At 44.8% G+C, this 23,045-nt stretch overlaps 1 protein-coding gene across 1 annotated transcript in view; it reads right to left on the bottom strand.

Moving 5' to 3' along the window:
* Window positions 1–22,418, bottom strand: part of dnah3 (dynein axonemal heavy chain 3) — a gene marked incomplete at its 5' end in the record, with an annotated part of 44,230 nt that extends 21,812 nt beyond the window's left edge. Inside the window, 35 exons of the mRNA XM_083771049.1 lie at window positions 347–452; window positions 808–908; window positions 1,034–1,275; window positions 1,996–2,107; window positions 2,569–2,703; window positions 3,178–3,397; window positions 4,209–4,300; window positions 4,381–4,557; window positions 4,913–5,026; window positions 5,153–5,261; window positions 5,778–5,976; window positions 6,318–6,432; window positions 6,542–6,652; window positions 6,958–7,050; window positions 7,441–7,642; window positions 7,943–8,079; window positions 8,480–8,659; window positions 9,338–9,454; window positions 9,788–9,902; window positions 10,044–10,135; window positions 10,559–10,770; window positions 11,957–12,101; window positions 12,574–12,727; window positions 12,911–13,034; window positions 13,412–13,596; window positions 14,204–14,382; window positions 14,962–15,067; window positions 15,317–15,447; window positions 15,977–16,156; window positions 16,605–16,800; window positions 18,319–18,444; window positions 19,073–19,271; window positions 19,842–20,019; window positions 20,758–20,931; window positions 22,350–22,418. Of these exons, the coding sequence (XP_083627175.1) occupies window positions 347–452; window positions 808–908; window positions 1,034–1,275; window positions 1,996–2,107; window positions 2,569–2,703; window positions 3,178–3,397; window positions 4,209–4,300; window positions 4,381–4,557; window positions 4,913–5,026; window positions 5,153–5,261; window positions 5,778–5,976; window positions 6,318–6,432; window positions 6,542–6,652; window positions 6,958–7,050; window positions 7,441–7,642; window positions 7,943–8,079; window positions 8,480–8,659; window positions 9,338–9,454; window positions 9,788–9,902; window positions 10,044–10,135; window positions 10,559–10,770; window positions 11,957–12,101; window positions 12,574–12,727; window positions 12,911–13,034; window positions 13,412–13,596; window positions 14,204–14,382; window positions 14,962–15,067; window positions 15,317–15,447; window positions 15,977–16,156; window positions 16,605–16,800; window positions 18,319–18,444; window positions 19,073–19,271; window positions 19,842–20,019; window positions 20,758–20,931; window positions 22,350–22,418 (5,127 nt within the window). The remainder of the gene's footprint in view (window positions 1–346; window positions 453–807; window positions 909–1,033; window positions 1,276–1,995; window positions 2,108–2,568; window positions 2,704–3,177; window positions 3,398–4,208; window positions 4,301–4,380; window positions 4,558–4,912; window positions 5,027–5,152; window positions 5,262–5,777; window positions 5,977–6,317; window positions 6,433–6,541; window positions 6,653–6,957; window positions 7,051–7,440; window positions 7,643–7,942; window positions 8,080–8,479; window positions 8,660–9,337; window positions 9,455–9,787; window positions 9,903–10,043; window positions 10,136–10,558; window positions 10,771–11,956; window positions 12,102–12,573; window positions 12,728–12,910; window positions 13,035–13,411; window positions 13,597–14,203; window positions 14,383–14,961; window positions 15,068–15,316; window positions 15,448–15,976; window positions 16,157–16,604; window positions 16,801–18,318; window positions 18,445–19,072; window positions 19,272–19,841; window positions 20,020–20,757; window positions 20,932–22,349) is intronic.
* Between the last annotated feature and the right edge of the window lie 627 nt (window positions 22,419–23,045).

Raw genomic sequence — 23,045 nt, 5'->3', positions numbered from 1 at the left:
AAAGGGCAAGAAGATACTACGAAGATAACTATAACCATATTGATGTGAGATGCCACACTGATGAATGATAGAGAGATAACGTTCTGTAGTGTAAACATGTTGAACGTGATGCCCCGCAATTTTGGATGGGTTTTGATTGGCTGTCAGTGTTTTTATTGTTCAGCAAATCAAAAGTAATCCCAACGGTACTGTTGTGTGTGTGTGTGTGTGTGTGTGTGTGTGTGTGTGTGTGTGTGTGTGTGTCTATGCGTGTGCGCGCGTGCGCGTGCGTGTGTGTGTGTGTGTGTGTGTGTGTGTGTGTGTGTGTGTGTGTGTGTGTGTGCATGCGTGCATGGCATGCACTCACCAGCTCTCTGTGTTCAGCATTCAGGTTTTCAGGCAGTGTGTCCATATAGGAGTCTCTTAGAGGAGTCCAGCCTAGTTGGTGAGGCTCCATGTAGATCATACCACACCTTCATCGCATATTAATACACATATTAATACAAACAAACCAACGGAACACTCAAATACGCAGCCACAGATGCTAATTCTGTACTACAGTAACAGGTACATGAAAACATAAAGTATGAATTTTCGTGCTCCGTGATTCTGGTGTGCTAATCTCAAACCATATATATATACAGTACACCAACACTTTTATATACTGATATTGATTAACTGAATTAATGCAATTCATGTTTTAGTTTTCTTTCTTTTTTTGTATGTGTTTTGTAATATGTTGTGTGTGGACCCCAGGAAGACTAGCTGACTGTCATGGCATCAGCTAATGGGGATCCTTTTCAAATAAACAAATAAATACTCCTGTACCTGCTGACAGTAGCTGGCGAGGCTTGCTCCAGGTCAGCCGGCTCAAAGATCAGACTCATCTTGGAACTCATCTGAATGATCTCACCACTCATCAGGCACAGCTGGCAAGGAACGCCAAGAGAAATCATTAAGCGTTAGTAAGCATGGCACACAAACGCATTAGCAAATACATTACAGTACATTAGATGTTGGGCAAAATATGACATAAATGCATGGTGGACGAAACCTTCTTGTTGTCGTCCAGCGCGGTGTTCATGTTCTCGATCCAGACGGCGTCGATGGGTCCGTCAAAGAGGATCCACTGGCGGTTGTCTGAGGTGGAGGTGGCCTGTTCCCTGAAGGAGGTGGCCAGGACGCCGTCGGACCACTCATGACTGACCGGGTCAGAGCAGCCATACAGCTGACCCATAGTAATGGCCTTGGGGTTGATGATGCAGTAGTCCACTGCAAACTCCTCCATCAGGCCGGCTGGGTGGAAGCAATGAGTGGAATGAGTCTGAAGCTTGACAACTTTCAACTCATAGCGTCCCTTTGGCACGAAATAGCCGATCTACAAGCTCACAATATGTACTTTTTAGAGCTTGTAGTTTGGCTATTTTCGTTATTTGTCGTATGATGTAAATGGTTGCTATCGGGTGGAAACTTTGGATGTCTAAAACCGTTCCTTGTTTATTTTTTATTTTTCATGCGGTGCTTTGTAGCATGTGTATACCAGCTCAGTGGCCGGGTCATACCAAAGACTCTAAAAATGGGACCCAGTGCCTCCCTGCTTGACACTCAGCATCAAGGGTTGGATTGGGGGTAAATCCCTGCGACATACTAGCGTCATGTCCAGGGGGTGTACTTGTACATCAAGCTGCAGAAACAGGAGATAGGCTCCTGCCCTATGGGCCTCATGGCTCGGCAAGGCTACTTTGTAGCATGTATGAGCTTGTAGATCTACAATTTCAGAACGTTTGTGTGACACTCTTGTATGATCAAATAGGGCGTTCATTTATAATCTGTCACAAAATGGTGTCGCTTGCCAACAAGATATATATTTTTTTTTTAGATAACTTTTTTGGGCATTTTAATTTTGTTATGCCTCTATTAGTACAGTAGGTTGACTGTAAACAGGGAGAGCGAGATGGAGAGTGACACACAGAAAAGGCTGTCGGGATCGGGACTTGACAGCTCTGGTTGGCATACCTTCGAAAAGGTCTCGAAGGGCGCCGGCAAGTACTTTATAAGCAGAGGTCTTTCCCCCGAGAGGTTCTCCAACTATCATGAAGCCATGTCGCACCAGCATCATCTCGTACACCTGCACACAAAGACGTACAGTATATCCATAGAGAGTCAGCTTCTGTAACCAGTTATACAGCTGCTGAAGCATAACTGGTTGCAGAAGAGAGGCTTTCTGCCCTCTGGGAGGCACACTAGTCTAGAAGACCAGGGGTTCTCAACGCAATTGGCTGGGGACCCCCGGGAATGCTTTGGTCATGTCTCGCGACCCCGCCCCACTCCCCACCCCCAATACAAAATGACAGCTACAATAACCTTAATACCGGTAATGGAGAAAATACATCATAAATAAATACTGAAACCAGATATAATCATTAAGGAAAGTTTATGCTTGTACTACGTAAACTGTAAAATAATCTGGGGACCCCCCAAAATTATTTGGCGACCCCTCCTGACGCCCAGGTTGAGAACCCCTGGTCTATACAATAAACTAAGTAAGGTCTTTCATCCCATATACACAGTGATTGTCTGTCTTTGCACCTGGGTGACTTTGGAAATGAACCACGGGACCGGCTGGAGCTTGAGCTTGGCAATGTTCTTATGAATAGCATTGAGGAGGACCTCGTGGTCTGGTTTAGGAAGGACCACTCCGGGAAACAGGTCAGAGATGATGCCCTGTGGGCAAGAAGGTAAATAAACATAACGATTCAACACAAAGCCACTGATATGCAGTACATAGTACATACACACAATCAAACACATCATTGTGTAAATCTGTATACATTGTGTGTAGTGTTACCTATGATCCTATATTACTGCGGCACTACACTGTCTCGTGTCTCTGCATTTGATGTATGTGTTTACCTTGTTTACTGTATGTCACTCTGGATAAAGAGCGCCTGCTAAATGCCTAAATTGCAAATCATGATTATTAGCTCCCACGTCTAACAAAGCATCAGTGCAATTATTTAAACACTGAATCTCATTAAATCACCAGTTATAGCTTAACATACTGTAAATATAATAAGCAAAGCCACAACAAGAAAAGTGTTCCCCAGGCATGTTATAATTATAAAGAATATACTGTAAAAACAATCAGCTACATCACAGTAGCCATAATCATGTAGACACAAGATAGAGTGGTGTTACCTGAAACAGCGGCACGTCCTGTGCCAAAAACTTGGCCATGTTGACGTCCATGAGCGCCCTGAGCAGCAGCACACTCTCCTTCTCCTCTGGGTACTTCAGCTTCAGGTTGCCCGCCGTGGTCAGCACAGACTTCACAGCACGCATCCCATAGTCATAGTGGTGCTGGGAAGACAGCTGCTCAGAACACAGGCGGTAGGTGGCCACGATCTTCTGGGCAAGGCTACCGACAAACAGAAAGGAATTAGGACAGAGGACGTTGGAATTACCAGTTACAGTGGCAGCGTGTCCGCCCTGAGACTGGGTTCAGGGTCAGGGTTCAATCCCTCGCCGAGTCATACCAAAGAAGAGTAAAACTGTACCCAATGCCTACCTGTGTAGGGGTAAGTGCCTGCGACATACTAGCGTAGCGTCATGTCCAGGGGGTGAACTTGTTCGTCAAGCTGCCTCATGCTTATGAGACAGGAGACATGCTGCGTTCACACAGGCAGATGCAAAAAGATACAAAGATGCAAAGCTACACAGGATATTTGTAGCTTTGTATCTTTGTAGCTGAAGTTGAAACCAGCTCAACTTTTGGTTGATTTTGCAGCAGCTACATACATTGTCGGGTGTATCTTTAATTGTATCTTCATGTCGCCGACTTAAATTGACAATGAACGGAATACTGTATCTTTGCATCTATCCGTGTGAAGACAGCATTAGACATCTGACCTATGGACCACAAGACTCTGGAACCGTTGGTTCCCAAGACTACTTACTTATGTTTGAGCTGACAAAGGCTGGGTAAAACCAATAGCTGAATAAGGCTGTAGCTTAACCACTTGAACCCTAGTGTCCCTATTCTGGGTACCGACATGCCTAATAGGCGACCATTCTGCAAGAAGACAAAGCACTTCTACAAGCTAAAGAGGGAGCTATGGGTAGATGCATCTCCTGGGAGATGCCAGTCAAAGTATATAGGGTGTACATGGTTAGGAGACAGTGTCCATGATGTGTGATTACCGTATCATAATATCCTGTGTTTTATGTACCTGCGAGATTCAATGAAACCCATGGAGTATAGTGAGATCTCTCCAATAAGGCCATAGTCTGGAACCATCATGGCCACCGTTCGGAAGAGAGCCTGCAAGACAGCATTTCGTTTAGCTCTACTGCAGTATGGTTTGAAGAAAAATAATGGGTTAACAACACTGGGCACAGCACCTTGAGGTTGTCAGGGAGCTCAGCTCTGCCAGCATAGCCCGGGTTCATGGTGATGAAGACAGCACAGGTGGGGTTGAGGGACAGCTCCGTCCCCTCAAACAGGAAGGTCTTCAGGTTTCTGGCGATGGCCTGCTGGATGCTCTGCACCTGCTGCGCCACCACGGACAACACCTCCACCTAGGACGGACGGACAGACAAGACAGACAGACAGACAGACAGACAGACAGACAGACAGACAGACAGAGCGCTTGGATCTTCGGTTCCGGGTGGACCCGTGCTCCCCTCGAACACCCATCCTTGAAGCATTGCTACCCACTCAGCTATGCAGCGGTTGTACAGTAGCTGAGTGGGTAGAGAGGCTGGGTGAAGGTGAAACAGAATTTCCTTTTAATAAAGGTCTACAAAAGCAAAAAGGTGGTAGGGTGATGCCGTGATTCAAGCGCTGGTCCCATTAGTGAACGGCCACTACCTAAAAGACAGTAGGCTAACAGCAGCAGCTGCTTGCTACTGTATGTGAGTATGGGGGACTCACCTCTATTCGATTGAACTCATCAAAGCAGGCCCAAGCACCAGACTGAGCCAGTCCTTTGAAGAATTTACTCATGGCCTTGTAGCTGAGACCATCAGAGCAGTTAAATACCACACACTAATAAGAAAAAACACAAATGTAAAAACAACTTAAATACACTTACTGAGTTTTTTTATGTAATTTTGGCCAACATCTATACTGTAAGACATTATCCAATATCCAGTGAGGTTGAAGCTTCAGTACCTGTTTAGCCAGGGCTTTGGCCAGATCCTTGGTGGTCTCTGTCTTGCCAGTTCCTGCAGGCCCCTCGGGAGCTCCTCCCAGGTTCAGCTTCAGGGCTCCCATCAATGTCCTGGAGTAGCACATGGTGTTCACCACTTAACCCATTATTACTCCTCCATATTCAGCTTCAGGGCTCCCATAAATGTCATGGAGTAGCACATGGTGTTCACCACTTAATCCATTAAGACGTGAGGCCCATTTAAGTGACACGCTGTGAGCTTGTATCTGATTCATTACTTGACCAACTCTATCGATCGCTATATTGGCCTCTAACAGATATATCAGTATCTGCGTTTCTTACATGGCTTGGTTGAATGCTGGATTCTGATTGGTCAATCTCTGAGGACTGTTATAATACACTTTTTTTGTTTCGTTTTGGAGGGGCGCTGCCCAGCTGTGTGTTTGTGCGAATCAATAGCGATGGTTTATTGGCTGAGCAAAGTTACATATTAAGGATAAAAAGTGAGGACAGAAAAGTGGAGACGCAAATTGCGATTGGCCGGAATGTGATGATGTATGATGATGTATGATGACAAGAGCGCCCCTCACTTCACACGGGTGTGATGTTTTGATAATGATAAGTAACCTGTAGCATCGGTCGGTAAGCGGTGTGATGACCAGACGTGAGGAGTTGCCCAGATACTCGTAGCCGTATTTCAAACAGGTGGTGATCATGCGCAGCATCACGTCTCCGTCCTCCCAGAAGTAACGCAGCTGCGAGATCCAGCTGAAGTCGTTGAGCGAGGAGACGCGCTCCTCCGCCAGCTTGGCCACCACGTCTCGGGCTTTGTGGGAGAGAAACGATGAAGAAGTTATACAATGTATTTGATATTAAAGACATGGTATTATTTCACCACAGCATATAGGAGAGAAGGGGAGGGCAGAGAGCACCGAAGGACAATTCGAACTAATTGTTTTGTTTTTGATACATTATCCTTTCAGTTACTGGCACATGCCCCGGTTGAAATGTCAAATTATCATGACAGCGTTTGGATTTGTAGATATCATATCATTTTATTTATTTCAACACTACCTGGTGTTCTGCTTGCATCTGGCATTAAAAAGTAACATTTCAGGTACACCTTTGGCATGAGCGTACAAAGTGCTTATCATTGAGAGGCATTACCGTGCACGTCGATCACAGTGAGTGCACCAAGGGTCATCCTCGCCCCTCCTGGAAGCTTCCCGCGCACCAGCTCCACAATGTCAGCAATCTGGGCATTACACTGGTCCACATAGGCCTTTCAGTGGACAGGGAGAAACAACACCACACAGTTATGAGCAAACAGTTATTGGGCTGTCTCTTTGTGTGAATACATTTGTGTGAAGTAGGCCAGTGGAGAAACTGACTGTCAGGGAGTTGTTCTGGATGGCTTGGGACACTTCACTGGTCCAACAGATGGAGGAAGCACAGATGACCACCTGGCCTGGCCACTGCAACACCCACTTCTTCCTGGGCACCTACAAAGGATGGCGCCATCACACCTCTTAAATGTTATGATACATTGTATACTTGTATGCAAAAACTTAAGTCAATAAACAAAAGTAGAAAAATTTGAGTTTACGCCTCAACCAAGCTCACCCAGGAAAACAACGTACATTTAAACCGATATTTCACAACGCTACTACTGTATTTACTGTAAATCTCAATGAAAAGATGACAACACTCTGTGTTGCAACACAATATGTTGATGCGGAAACATGCAGCCCCATGTATTCTGTTATATTACAATGTAAATCTCCTATAAGGTGATATATGAAAGTACCTCAGCATACTGAAGCAGTCCTTGATGGATCACGTGCTGGACACTCCTAAGCATCATGCTCTCCACCTGCAGCAGCCATTTTTCCACCATACCCTGAAAGTCAACCAGGAACAGACAACATGCCAACATCAAAATCTAATCAGATTTAAAAAACAACTGCAGAATTATTGTCTCCACCAGAAGGCATGGGGAGAGAGTATGTTTTGCACACTTTTTTTGTATTTAATTTATAATGCTACCGATGTTTGTGCACAGCAACACTGAAAACAAAATGTTGCATTGTGGATTTGAGCTGACAGGCGCTTTTTGATGTCAATCAATCAAGTCACCTTTAATTCAAGTGGCAGATGCCAAGAATTGTCTTTTATATATTTAATTGAAATATTCTTTAGGGGCATGTCATGTGATCTACCTGCACAGCCTTTGTGATCTACTGGTAGATCGCGATTCGCGATCTACCTTTTGGGCACCCCTGGTCTATACCTTGGCTTTGGCTGGGTAGATCTTTCCTGTGAAAGGCACAGTCTCCTTCTCTGAGCTGATCATGCCGGTGATCTCCAGGTCCTCGGTGAACTCCAGCTTGGCGATGCCCTCAAAGCACTTCTTCAGATGGGGCTGGACTCGCATGGGCTCCTTGGTCTCAGAGAGGATCTCCAGAAGCTCATCATTGGACAGGAAAAAGAACCTTGGAGAAGAGACGTTAATCTGTAATTATAAATGTGCCAGTTTGTGTTCACTTCTTCCAAAGAATTGCATTAGAACAATTTTGACTAACAATTTGAAAAGCCAATGGCTGGCATGAAAGGTAAGTACATATAGGCTTTTCACCTTCCAGAATAACAGTATTGTGTTCTAAGAACACATTACTGTTCTTAGAACACTTATGATAAGAGAAAGTATTTGTTTTTTAAATAGACTGAATAATTGATGCTTATATCACAGGTATAAAGAGTTGACACTCATTATACAGACTGTTTGGTGTCACCTCGGGAAGTAAAGCCTCTTCTTCTCCAGGTATGTGTTGAGGCCTTTCTGGATGTCCTCCAAGAACATGTTGGACTCCTGCAGCCGCCCCAGCATGTTGCGTTGATCTGTGGCCACCAGCACCCGAGTATCCTTCAGCTAAAACACACACAACACGTGTGATTCACACAGAGCGCAGACAGTTTGAAGCCAAGGAAAGTGAACTCAAGTGAAAGTTTATCTCATAACTGAATCATGTAACGGAGTAGCTCCCCTGGTTTGGCTTTATCCTAGATGTTAACTCTGGGTTTGAATCTTGCAAAAAACTAAAGAAGAAACAGCAACAGCATGTTTTTTACTCAATCAGGTACACAAATTCACAAGCACAGCTTTCTACTGTTGCCTCTACTGTAGCTACTAGGGGTTCAGTGCCTTGCTCAAAGGCAACTGTTGCTGTTGACAAAGGAGAAAGCGGTTCCTCCGAATCGCTTCAGTCCTGTGAATTTCCCTTCGCAAGCCTGCTTCTCTAACATCAAAGCTGCCCGTGCAATGGACTCACTGCTTCGCCGATGATGTCCTTCCAGTAACTGTCTACGATGGCAAACTTGCAGCCCTCCTCTGGCATCTGGGCAATGATGTCCTCAGAGCTGAAAATGGGCTCCAGGTAGAGCCACGTAGCTTGGCACTTCAACATGGCGTCTAGGATGTCCTGCATGGTCAGCAGCTTGTCTTCCCATCGCTTTGAGGGAGAGAGCGAGTGGAAGCATAAAGGAATGAGAGGAAAGACAGCGTGGAAAAGGATCATGTAGACTAGAGAATGTGCCCCTATCTCACATATGAAAATCACTTTGTTCATGGAGTAGTCTAATACCGAATTCACACCAGCAGAAGCTGCGAAAGCAGCGATGTCTATTGGAGAGAGACCGACGCCTTCCCCGCTGCGGCAGGAGGCGGAGCCAGCCAAAAGTGGTGCGGCAAAGTTGAGAAAAGTTCAATTTAGCTGATTATTTACTATTATTACGGACATACAGTAAACACTTCAGCCCTATATACATTTCGGCCATGTGAAAATTGCCGATCTAGCTCAGATTCTAGATTTCTAGATCTGCTATTTTCAAAAGATTTTGATACGTTTGAAAACTTCTGCATAATGAGTACTTTTAGTTTAGGTACTTCATTTTGATGCGAATACATTTTGAATTCGGGACTTTTACTTGTAACAGAGTATTTCTAAATTGCAGTATTGATACTTTTACTTTTTTGAGTATCTTTTCCACCACTGATGAAAGGACACAGATAGCACAGTCATCCAAGGACAAAGCTGCATACAGTAGTATATAGATCATTGTTCCCATCCATGTCCAGTGTCTGTGCCTATACTGGTCTAGTTGACATGGTACATGTGGTCATGACCTACCTTGCATTCAGCCTCTATGGGCTTGATGAAAGGCGAGCCTCGCATGGTCTGAGTCTTAATGACATGGTCATCCAGGAGCAACTGGATGTCATCCATCGCAGACACGATGCTTGTGCCCTGAAAGAAGAAACAACGTCATCTGACACACAATATGAGTCCCGTGTCCATATTATGCGCAGCGTGCTGAAATCACCTTCAGCCTGGCTGGGTTTCATTCATGTAAAACAGCTGATGGTTTCTACTTACTTAGCAAGTAGCCGCCGTGTCTCCCTTACACAATTACAATTTAGGCATTTAGCAGATGAGATCAGAATAAGCAGATTAAGCTCTAGACAATAAACATATTAATGTGTGTGTGTGTGTGTGTGTGTGTGTGTGTGTGTGTGTGTGTGTGTGTGTGTGTGTGTGTGTGTGTGTGTGTGTGTGTGTGTGTGTGTGTGTGTGTCGTACTGTGTCTCTGTAGGGGGTGAAAGAGAAGTGAAGCTCCGCCCATTCACTCCTCATCTTCTCCAGGGCCTTCTCCAGAGAGTACTCCTTACAGGCTGAAGCTCCGATCTCTTCCAGCCTGAGGCAGAGGACAGGTATAAACCGCCATTCATATATACGTAATGGACTCTCATTTCCCTCACGTAACTGTTCTCTCCTCCCATTTTAAAGCATAGATTGTTGTTGTTTTTGCTGTTCTTTTTTAATTAAATGGTCTTACTTGTCAGAGAACTTGGAGAGACCAAGGTCCACCATGTTCATCAGTGAGGTGTCCACACCTGGCTTAACATCAAAGCCCACGATGCTGCTGATCTGTGGGGACAAGACCTGTTAGTTGATCATCTCCATTTCATTGATGGGAGGAGGAGCAAGACTAGGCATTTATTATACCAGGAGACACGTTGTCATTTTCTTTATTACCGCATTTATATACCCAGCCTGCCCCAACCTGTGTGATTTCTGGTCTACAGGGGCAGGTGCCAGCCGGTGGATCCTATTGGTTCACCGGTCTGAGCGGCCACTCCCCTGTCCTTTTCCAGATTTTCCAATGTGTTTCCCCAGGCTTTTCTTTTTGGGCCGAATGCGAACGAACGCTTTCCACGTGCAGGTGATATCATTTCACGCACAAAGAGTAGAATTCATATAATTATTTCAATGGCAGGACTTTTGTATGTACTGTGTCTGTTGACAAACGGAGCATGAGGCTGAATGGTGACTCTGCACTAGTGCACTGACCTCCTCCCAGTGTCTCTCTTTAATGCCAGGGTTACAGATGGTGGTGAGGAGAGGCACGTGTTGTCTGAACTTGTCTATCTTCATCTTGAAGCTCTCGGACACACGGCACGGCCCAGAGGCATCCGAGAAGGACTTGGTCAGTTTGTACATGGTCCTCCACATGGTCTCCAACTCCTCGGAGATCTTCTCTGCATTCAGGTGCAAGAAAGGGCCTGTGGAGGGGGGGGGGGGCGCAGTGGGGTCAAGGTGGGGCCAAAGGGCATGTGGAGGTGGAGGTGGCGGGCACAGTGGGTTCAAGGTGGGGTCAAAGGGCATTTGGAGGTGGGGGGCACAGTGGGTTCAAGGTGGGGTCAAAGGGCATTTGGAGGTGGGGGGCACAGTGGGTTCAAGGTGGGGTCAAAGGGCATGTGGAAGTGGGGGGCACAGTGGGGTCAAGGTGGGGTCAAAGGGCATGTGGAGGTGGGGGGCACAGTGGGGTCAAGGTGGGGTCAAAGGGCATGTGGAGGTGGGGGGCACAGTGGGGTCAAGGTGGGGTCAAAGGGCATGTGAGGTGGGGGGGAACAGTGGGGTCAAGGTGGGGTCAAAGGGCCTGTGGAAGTGGGGGCTTAGAGTATATTTGAATAGAGACGGCAACCGAGTTCTCCTCCCATCCACTTGCATTAAGTTGCTCTAAAGCGCATGAGACGATTTCACTCCTCCTTCCGGGTAGGAACAGAGTGCATTCTTGGATGGATTTGCCCCAAACACATGAACGCGCTGCCGTTGACTATCATTGCACGCGTTGCAAAATGATAGTCAACGGACCAGCGTGTTCATGTGTTTGGGCCACGCTTCGGCCACTATGTCCATTTCTCCTGGGTTTCCTCTGGGTGCCGTCTCTATTCATATATACTCTAAGGGTGGGGGGCACAGTGGGGTCAAGGTGTGGTCAAAGGGCCTGTGGAGGTGGGGGCACAGTGGCGTCAAGCAGTGTTGATTTTGACAGCAATCATTTATTTATTTTCGGAGTGCAACCAAACATAAACTTATTTGTCTTTTAGTTCTACTGGATCTCTTCTCCACTAGTCCATCCTTCTAGTCTAGTTTTCATCAGTTGACGAAATTGTCAATATATTTAGTCTCAGTTCTAGTCGTCGTAGCTTAATTTTATTTAGTTTTTGTCTGTGACGAAATCAGCAGCGGGGTCAAGGGAGTTCTGCGTCTATGCTTTCTTCTAAACCAGGGGTGTTCAAGCCCCACCTCTATCCATAGCAAAAATAGCCTTTTTATGTGAGTTTGTAGATCTCTGCTATTTTTGAAAATGTTTGGATTTATTTAGTTCGTTTTTGTATTACTTTGAAGAAGAAAAATAAATCTTTGAAATATTCTGGCTATAATTAACATGCTGGGTTCACCAACCATTCATCCAGAGCTCTGACTGGACATGGAAGCGGAGAGCAGTGGTCCAGAGGTGGTGGTAGGGCTCCTTGGTGGCCAGCACACTCTGCAGCATGGGGAGCTGAGTCAGCTCCTTCTCCAGCAGACTCTGCTCTTTGTTAATGCCCTGCGGGAGGGAGCAACCGAGACTTTATTTATAATATATTACTTTATAATACGGGTGTCCAAATCCAAAACCATTGCTTTTTATTATTCATTTAAAAACATTTAAAAAAGGTGAAAACAAGCCCACAACGCATTGCGATGTGGCGCGTTGTTCACTTGTACATTGGCTATTTTCACTACATTCTTGTGATGAACTAGGGCGTTCATTTACAAGATAAACATTTTTAAAAGTTGAAGCATCTGCCGCAGTGGTTCTCAAACGTTTTCACGTAGAAAAGACCCCCAAATTGATATGTATTTGGCAGCGGACCCCATTTTAGAGAGAGAGTTCACAGTTTTCCTATGATCTATAAGCTCATAGCGCAAGCATTCAGGACTTTTTACTTTGCAATATAGATGCAGAAACGTGAGTACTTTTCCCACCACTGACTGTTTGTTGTACAGTACGTGCCCTGGACACTATGACCTCTGACCTCTAGTTGAGTGAGCGCAGCATCCAGGGTGTCAGCGAGCTGCTTGAGTTTCTCCACGTTCCTCTTCATCTCCTCCAGGTGCGTCACTTCCTTCTTCCTGAAGGCCTCCACCTCCTTGCTCACATCCTGCAGCGTTTGGTCCAACTGCTCCGTCCTGATGGGGGGGGGGGGGGGGGGGGGGGGGGGGGGCAGAGGATGTTCAGGCACTAGGTGGAAGAAATACTTTGATTGTGTTACATTATTTGTTTTAAACGGATGCGGATAAGGGAGAGGGATCACTAGGAGGCATTTGGGAGGATGTATGATGTGTGATGTCTTCACAGGTTCACGCAGTGACCTTTTAAGGAGCTGGTCCTCGGCTTGTTCTTTGCTGGTGGCCAGACAGCTCTTGTTGAAGTCAAACACAGTGAGGATCTGGTCCGGCCACTGGAATACTTTACAGTTCAGTCTCATGTCATCAGCTAGATGGAGAATAGGGAAAAACTTCAGATACATCAGATCAGCCACTGCAACTCACACAGGCACAGGGCTTAAAGCCAAAAACAATCCCAAGACTGAAAAAGTTTTTTTGCAAATCTGCACTGATCTCATTAAATGGCCCCTTTAAAGTACTGAAATCAGTCCCCAGGAGTGAGAACTTTAAGCCCTGCAGGCACCAGCATTTCTCATGAATGATCAACGCCCAAGTTCATTCAGCAAACTCCAATCTACAAGTTCACAATGGGTCGTGCTGTGACACATTGTTAGCCTGTAGATCTGCTGTTTTGGAACGATATACAACAACGTATAAATCAAGCCTTACTGCAGTACATCATGTGTTTTGAGTCTTTAAACGTACCAGGCAGGGTGGCATGGTCCAGTAAGAAGCTGAGGCGGTGGGCCGCCTCATCGATCTGGTCTCTCAGCTTGTGGACAGTAACCTCGCTGGACTGTTTCAGGTACTGGTTGAGAGACACCAGGTCCTCCGTGGAGGTTGGGGTTCTCGAGACGGCCTCCACAATGTCCTCATAATGTTGACAAAGCCTAGGAAAGTACAAAAGAGTAAAGCTTCATTTATACTCCATTGTGTGATCGTGACACTTGCCGACAAGGAGAGTTTTTAAACATGTCACATCAAGGGCCAAACATGGCAGTAAAAACTAACGATAATCAGCTACCTATAACTCAAGAAAGGGTCAAATTTGCTTGGTGTCACGCTCAATAGAGGATATGCGCGTGACATCATCATCAAACCAGGAAGTTATGCAGGAACGCCTACTGAGTGGCAAAAAACTACTTTCCTGGCCTTGACAGCCCATACATCCAAACAGAAAAGTCATATCTGATTGCATTAAACAACTTTAAACAATATTAAACTCACTTTGCATGTTGCTTTGCCACGCGATTTGCCATTCACTTTAAGCATGTGCATACCCTCTATAACATTAAACATTTTGTAAAGAAAATAGGGGTAGAAGAACATCATTCTATACCAACACCCCTCTTTTTCCTCCTCTACACGTCACATTGCGGTGCGTAACGCGCGTTGTGATGATTACCACATTTCACTCAATGTTCACAGAATAGGGACACTAGGGTCCATGTGGGTCGCTACGGTACTTAAAAGGACTACTCAGGGCAGTCTCTTCACCTCTTACTGAGCTCTCGGTTCTCGTCCACCTCGAATGTGATGATCCTGTCTTTCAGTTTCTCCACGAGCTCACACAGGTCGTCGTTCAGCTTGCCAGCGTACAGACAGAACATGGACAAGGGTACTGTCACGTGCAGAGAAGCCACCTCTTTCCACAAGTTCTTGAGACTTTCAATTTTCTGAAAAATGGAGAGCAGAGAATGCATTCATACACCACCGAAATAGCCATTAAATGATAACAGAACAGCTAAACGGCATCAAACCCTGTACACTCAAGACATGCTCCATATATGGCCCTCCATGCCAAAGCGCCAGCGCTCGCCCAGCAGTCTGCCGTCTGTCATCACCCAGGCGGATGCGTGCACACGCTTCTCACCCTCAGGGCGTCTTACTGGTTTTATACCGTCAATCTATATTTCCTGTGTGTGCATGTGCGCGCGTGCGTGCGCGCGTGCGTGTTTACTAAAAAGCTATTTCAGTTGCAGATGTTATAGGAAAGGTGATTGATTTAATGATTGATTGTATACTTTATTAACAGTGAAGAAGAAAGAAGAAGAAGAAAAAAGCACAAAAAGCACAGGAAAGTACAGTTCAATCTCAGGTTTGCTATTTTAAACCCAAGAAAGCCTATGGCATGTTTCTATTGGGTCCTTTGAACTTTGTGCAATACAAGGAATGTATTATTATACATTAATATTACTTAAAAGTAGAAGTTAGCTGTGTGGATAGGAGAGCATCAGTTATATAGATTATATTACCTTGGAAAACCCTTCTAGGGAATGCTTTTCCTTGAGGAATGCCGTTATGTCCTGCTTTGCCTTGTTGTCCAGAAGATGGCTGTATTTCTTATACACATTCAAATACCTGAACATCAGAATGTAGCACTCACTGCATTGTCTTAGTCATAACACCACCCCTGTCATTGTACATGAAAATATAGTGCAAGGGTGCCCCAACTTTTCAGCCCCCTGAAAGTAATTAAATTGTAACTTTAGAAATATGCCTGATGTCAGTTTGTTTACTGTTGAGTGAGAAAACAATGTTGCACATTAAGCTAATCAACTGGGTCCCTCAGTTTGGGAACCACTGATATAGTAAGTAATGCCCTCCTACTTTTTTGGTCCCACTGTGTTCTTGTGGAAAATGTCTTTAGCTTTGTTGATTATTTCTGTAACCAGCAACTCATCAGGTCTGACAGTGTATAGGAACAGGTTCTGGATGTCTGGGAACAGGCTGCACTCCACCTAGACACCAAATAACATTCAAAAATAATATTATTAATACTTGTCATGGGCCGTGTCGCATGGCGAATATATGAGCTCACAAATTGTTGTGGTGACACTGTCACACGACACCGGCATGTACCGGTAATAGAGAATTAAATCAAGCTTTAGCTCTACATGATTGATGAATAAAATGAGTTCCATATTATAATACACTCCTCACAGCGTGGCACAAAGTGATTGTATATCTATAATGTTTGAGAACTACACCACTGTTCTAAATCCTAAGAGTTTTCTTCTTAAAGATGCTTTACCGTTTTTAATGGTTTAAATTGGTGTGCAGATGTTTAGACCTTTTTTAGTTTTTTTAGTATTTAGTGTCTAACTATCATTATGATAGCTGCCATTATGACAGCTATCAGCTCATTTGGAGGAAATATTTGTGTGTCCTGGTGCATGGACACTACTGCTAACATATATGCTGAATAAATGCGTCAAGACATGGGCTCCAGTTGCATACTGGAACGTTGCCAGGTGCTGACTCATGTACCTGAGGGAGCATCTGGGCACTCTTGACGATCTCCAGGAAGGCCCTGTGTATGAGCTCCCAGCATTCCTGGAGGCTGGGGTTGAACACGATGCGTGGCTCCACCACCTCCAGCTTGACCAGCAGCACCTGAGGCTGCACGTACCTCATGTCGTCAAACACCTGGCCAAAGTCACTACCTTCCTGAAAGAGACGGAAGGGCCAGGCTCGAGGTTTGATGAATGACAGACACTATGAATGGGATGAAAGGAACATAAAGTGGTGCTTTCTCCTCATGAGTAAATGTTCCTTCATTTGCAGCTGTCATTTCATTTTCAATTTCTATCGGGCCAAATTACCATTAAGCTGCATGTGCTCAGCTTTTCATATTAATAACGTCATCTCCAAAATGTTTCAGCCCAAACCGAGCCCCTTTGACTTAAATGATGAATTCAGTTCAATATTAAATTAAATCTAAATCATACGTGAAGAAAATGCATGGAGTTACAAAGTTGGTCTACTGGCAGTGTGCACAATTAAGACATTTAGCACTGAGTCGTCCAGTAGTGCGAGATTAGCTCCAGATGAAGACAGCAGACAGACAGACAGACAGACAGACAGATGGACGGACGGACGGACGGTGAATCCAAACCTGATGTATGCTAAAGAAGTGCAGCAGGTCCTCTAGTGATGCTATGACCATGCTACGCAACTGGAGAGACATGAGTGCAGCCACGCAGGAAAATAACTCCTGGGCGAGGACCGGAGCCACTCGGTCACTCTGGGGCACCAGGGGAAGCCACAGCTCCTTGTATGTGACAAACAGGGACGCACAGTGTGGCAGCCACCTGGAACAGAAAGAAAAAGGTGTGGCATTATCTAAAACTTTTTGCATTGCTTGTTTGTGAAATCAATTGGGGCTGAGCAATGGTGTGTGCTCTAATAGCCGAAGATAAATTGTGACAGGGTCAATGATGGTACAACAGCAGAACAAGCCTTTATTGTCCAGTGCGAAACAGAATCATACGGTTATGCAGCTTTGCTATGTTGTGGCATTTGATGAAAACTGTTACAGGAGAGTAGAAAATGGATACAGGGAAATTACTCAAAGTCATATATCGGTTTCATGTACCATCTCTGCTCATACTTGGGGAAGACATGACAGTGAGACCTTAGAGCTAAATGGAAAATTGTGTAAAAGGAAAGGAAAGGTACTATGTTTACCCAGGGTAACTGGACTAAGCTCAAGAACTTGTTTACAGCCAGGCCCTGCTCATAGAACATTTCATGGTAGGGGTTCAATGCCTTGTCCAAGGGCACTTCAGCGGTGGTAATTTTAACGTGCCGGTCCGGGGATACGAACTAGCGACCTTCCGATATCAAGACCGCTCCGCAAACCGTTCGGCCACCGCTGCCTGTCTACTTGGCTTGACTGAACAAACCGATAACAATGGTATCTAAAGCAGAAGCTCATTGTGAATAGTGAATCAACACATTGGTGGCCATTACCAATTCCAATGAGAAGGGTTCATGTTCAGCAATATATAATATACATACAATGACCTGATGGGAGGGGGGGGGTGATGAGGTGTCCACATTGGCTTAAGTGTCAAGTGCATCTGCAACTACAGTAAGCTGCATTTATATTTAACCAAGGAAAACCTGACAATTTAGATGCTGGCTTTTTTATTTTTGTGAAAAACATGTGGGGGTCCTTGGCACAAAAAGGTTTGAGAACTACTGATTTAGAAGGAATTTGTAAAAACAAACGACCTCAGGCCTTAATTGGGATGGAATGAGAAAATTGGAGAAGCAAATGGTTTTCTGTTGAGAAAACACATGTGCGAGTGGCAGTGTACATTACTGTGTCTTCTGCCATGCCCAGAATGTGCACATTACTTTGTCTTCTGCCATGCCCAGAATCGCAGCATAATGTCAACAATGATTCAGGAGAGAAGAGGTGAAAAGGTCACCACTTACCCGTGGCAATGGGAGGTAGTTCACCTATTATTGAGGATCTGATTACGAATGAGTGCTGCTTCCAGCGGAACATTGGCTCAGTCCTGTAATGCCTCCTCATTATGTATTAATCAGTCTCAGTCTCTTAGTTGCCACTCTACGTCTAACACCAAAAGTGCCAGGCTATTGATGACCTGTTACTGCTGAAAATCTGAAGGGTATGAATTCACAAATTCTTTCAAAAACAAGAGGGCCTTGATTATATTTCTATCCCCAGTAGAATGTATACATTGAAAAGGTCAGTCAGAATCTCTCAGGATTATTAATTAAGGATGCACTGCTTGACAGTTTGTGTGACTAACTGATAGACTAAATAGTTAGTTTGTTAAATAACTGAACACACTTACTTGTGGATCAATTGGTCTCTGGTGGCTTGGCACTGTCTCCGGACCAGCTCTTCAAACTCAGATGGAAGAAGGGGGAGGTCGGATGAAAAAAGATCCGCCAGTCGCACAAACCGCAAGGAGGAGAAACTGAAAGGAGATGGAGATTAACAAGATGCGGCAATGCCAGCAGTGGCGTGGTGGTTGAGATGCTTGTCTCCAGAACAAGCAAGCACATGATACAGCAGTGGTTCTCAAACATTTTCGTGTCAAGAACCCCAAAATTGATGTGCATTTGGCTGTGAACCCAAATTTGAGAACATTTGGTGCCAGAAACCTCCATAAGAGAACATTTGTCAACAATTAAAAAGAATAACAGATCTACAAGCTCACAAAGGGTTGAATTGTGACCAGTTATGGGTTTCTAGATCAGCTAATTTCACTGAATGTTCTTCATCATGTGTTTATATAATGAATTGCATTTTATGGCGCTTTTCTATGCACTACATGCCTACTCAAAGCGCTTACAATGGCTCATTCATCCATACATTGGGAGGTGAAGCGGCAAACAGTCGACGCCAGCGTCCTCACTTCCCACCCCCAGTCCAACCCTTGATGCTGAGTGTCAAGCAGGGAGGCACTGGGTCCCATTTTTAGAGTCTTTGGTATGACCCAGCCGGGGATCGAACCCCGACCTCCCAGTCTCAGGGCGGACACTCTAACCACAGGGCCACTGAGCTTGAGAATATGCGACTTCTACGATATCAGTATTAGTTACCTGTTGAGCCAAGCATCCTGCAGGAGATGCATCATGTGGTTGATAGTGAACAGGTGCTGGCTCAGCCAGTCACGAGCATCCCTGTAGCTGGCAGCCCAAGGCACCGGCGCACGGATCACCCTCCTGGGAAAGGGCCTGATGGGAATGCAAGAGATGGACAGACGCTGGCGCTCCAACGGGTCCATCAGGATGTAGTCCACTGGAGGGGGAGAGATAGATGCCAAACGTGGAGGTGTGTTGCTCCATCAACTATTGGAATTCACCATTTGCTAAGCTAGTTTATTTTATATTATGTAAGTAAATGCGTAGATCTCAGCACAACACAGTGAACTTCAAAGCCGTTTGTCCCAGCAATGGGGCTAGGCAGGAATGCTCCTAATGCTATGTTCATACCGGTTCATACTGGCAGCCCAAATCAGATTTTTGGCCGAACTCCAGAATGGCTTTATCAAGACTGAACAACAAATTACAAATGGAAATATATTTATGCCAATCAGATTTTAACCACATTGCTAGGTAGTTTGAAATGCCTTTCAAATCTGATTTCCAAATATGTGTTTCAGTTTGTACACTCTGGACACTCTAAAAAAACAAATAGAATTGGCCATTTGGCCTGCAGTCTCAACAAAGCCTAATTTTCGATATTATCAGAACTGCATTGACCTTGTGTCCCAAGTTTAGATGAGTCACTGATCACCAGGGATCACTGGTCTGAATATAACTCCATAGTCAGTACTGTGATTTATAAGATCAACATTTTTGTCATTACCTATGCTCTTCTTCATACTGAAGTCATAGTCATGGCTGACCTCCTCCAACAGGCTCTGGTGGGGCCTGGTACCATCCTCCTCTGAGGTGGGAGGCAGCAGACGCGAGAAGCTCTGCTGTGGAGGCCGAGAGGCTAGCATGGAAGTATGGATGCCATGGGCAATGTAGTGCACATACCTCTGGGTGAGGAAAGTAAAAAGAAAAGTTTACTCATTTTAACTCTTTTCATAATTTGCCTTGGTGACGTTTGTGTAGCACACAACTTTTAGATGGCATAAAAGCATGTGCATTGTTACAGGGCCAACAAGAGATCACATTTAGCATGGTTGGGCCAAGCTGGACAATATCATAGAGACAGGCTATACACAGAATGTTCACCTATTATGACCAGAATATGGAATCTGTGGTTAATTCATCAAGTGCTTGCCTCCAGATCTCTCTCACTAGATTCTGCCTCAGTGGTCCAAACCAACTTCTCCTGACTGTGCATGACCTCCAGCTGCTCTTCAGGGGTCAAAGGTGGGCTGCTGGGCCTCAGGGGGTCTCTTGGATTGGGCTTTGTCCCAGGTGAGGTTGAATCCCTTGGAATAGACATACGATTCATAAAAGGTGCTTGCAAGAAAAAACACCAAATGGGTTACAGCAATTCTTTAAAGAAATGTTATTTGGTATTGTGGTCAAAATGTGTGATTTTTATGTTTACCTTCCTACTGGAGGAAGCTTTTTTCTTCTAGATGGCAGGGATGCTGAAAGACTGAAATTAAGTTTAAACTCTTTTTGGAGCACACATTTCCTCAAAGTCAAAAAGTGCTCAGTGGAAACTGTTCAATATTTAAATAAATTATCCTCAGATTACAAGTATTGAAAAAGTTTGAAAGGATACAATGTCGAGGTGCGTTTCTCGTGCATCCATGGACATTTTTGGATCTGTGCTGAAGGTTATGAATCTTCAGGTCCTGTGCCCGGGGGCTGAAGTTGTTGCCAATGGACTCACTGGGAGTACGGTGATGCCGCTGCTCCTTAAATGGCACTGCTAGTGTCCAGGTGTTGTTCTGGAGGATTGGTGGGTGTTGACTACACCTAGAAACAATCTGGAGAGGAGAGGAGAGGAGAGGAGAGGAGAGGAGAGGAGAGGAGAGGAGAGGAGAGGAGAGGAGAGGAGAGGAGAGGAGAGGAGAGGAGAGGAGAGGAGAGGAGAGGAGAGGAGAGGAGAGGAGAGGAGGTTTTCAAATTTAATTTGCCTTTGCTCGTCTTCACTGTGATGTGGCGGGTGAGGAGCTAAACACAGTTGGAGACGGAGAAGGCATATTTTACGCAGAGCAAAGATGTCCTGTTACCGTGGATAGACCATAGAGCTATAAAGGATAGACGTCGAATGAGGAGACTGAAGCCCTGGTCGAAATGAGGACGAGTACATTTATCAATTGCTTAAGGAAAAACATAAAAGCACTGCAGTGTAGCCTACAGAATATTCTGTCTGTCTCTGTGCGTAAACATGGAGTGCTGTCACTGTGTGGGGACCATAGACTGTCAAAAATATGGACAAAGCGTTCCCCAGGTCTAACATGGACGTAAAATGAAGCCTGTTATTCCTGCACTGTAAGTCGCCATCTTTCTAGATCAGTTTGGGCCCAGCTGGCCATTGGCTGGCTCCGTTTGGGCCCAGCTGGCCATTGGCTGCCCAGCCAACGAGGCGGGACTTCCCCCCTTCTTCTCCGTTGGTTTTTATTTTGACTCGAGTGGGTGGGGACTCCCGATCATAGACTGTAACGGTAGCCACGCCCCTCAGAACATACGCAACTTTATGGTCATTTATTTTATAAATGGGACCATAATTTTCCAAAAAGAATATTATGACATTAGAAATGAGACTTTAAACTAGTGACTGGAAGCAGAAAGTATTCATGACCATGTTTATTAAGGTAATACAGTCTAGGTGAAGTTGGGCCCAAATGCATGGACTTCTATGGGGCTATGGGTTTTTTTGGGTCCAGTGACAGCGCCACAACAGGCCATTATATGAACTTTCAGGAGTTTCAGGCTTCACAAAATATCTGTCTGACTGCCCCCCTGGTGGGGACTGGGGAGTAGGGACTTTCATCTCGATAAACATTTTGTGCTGCTGCCTCCATGCCCAAAAGAACAGTGCGTGGCTGCGTGCGTATAGTGAGAGAGAGAGAGAGAGAGAGAGAGAGAGAGAGAGAGGGTGAGAGAGAGAGAGAGAGGGTGAGAGAGAGAGAGAGAGAGAGGCCCAGTCCCCGACGGCACGACACATGCACGTGTGACGTTATAATTTTAACACCATAGATTTCACTGTGTACTGGCTATAGTTTATGAATTGAACACATTGATAAGGTCCCTGCTGTGTTTCCTTGCTGCGCTTGACACAGCCAGTGTGAAGGCAAACCACAGCAAATTAAATATGGAAGAATTCCAACTTCACCGCCCATTCGCATCGAGTCTAACAAAGTATTAGGTGAGAATGTGACCTTAGTGTAATCTTTCTTACTTGATAAAGGTCTGAGGGTCCCTCATTGCATGTCTTTGGCAGAGCTGGAGGTTCTGTGGCATCATCCATCTGCAATTCAGAAGCAGACACTGAGGAAATATATGTTTAGTTTATGTATACTGTATACTTGAAGGTGCTGCTAAATGTTTTAGTTTTTTAAAAGCCAGTAAAATAATTAGCATGATCTTACATAAATCTTTGTTGTTGTTTTCAACCAAAATAACAATTGCTTCTACTTCAGGCAAATTAAGAAATAATGCCTTTAACAGGCATTTTATATGCCTGTGCATGTGTACATGCTCTAAATAGACTATAACTTATTTGACATAACTTACATAATGTGTACCAAATAATGAATGTAGGCTACCTTATGTTGGCCTTAAAGGACCACTTTTCAACCTGTCTTCATATAATTGGTCCTCTCACTAATGTTCATGATAAAATAGGAGATTATTTTCCAACTCAGTCTGTGTCTCGGCTGTGGGCTGTTCAGAAATCATTGATGGGGAATCCATAAGCTAATAGAAAAGCTAATAGAAACTGCAGGCTTTCTATTCCTGAAAGGTTGCAATGCGAAAATTTAAGCATCGTTCTCACAATAATAAAAATCTAAATATTTATTTCAAAACATTTTATTTCAAAATAAATCTGCCTAACGATGATGTCACTGGTGGACATGTTTCTGAGGTGTCCACA

This window comes from Protomyctophum parallelum (genome assembly GCF_964188405.1).
Source record: "Protomyctophum parallelum genome assembly, chromosome: 8".
Classification (NCBI taxonomy): Eukaryota; Metazoa; Chordata; class Actinopteri; order Myctophiformes; family Myctophidae; genus Protomyctophum; species Protomyctophum parallelum.
Note: the sequence above shows the minus strand (reverse complement) of the source record. Positions and strands in the feature narration are given on the sequence as shown.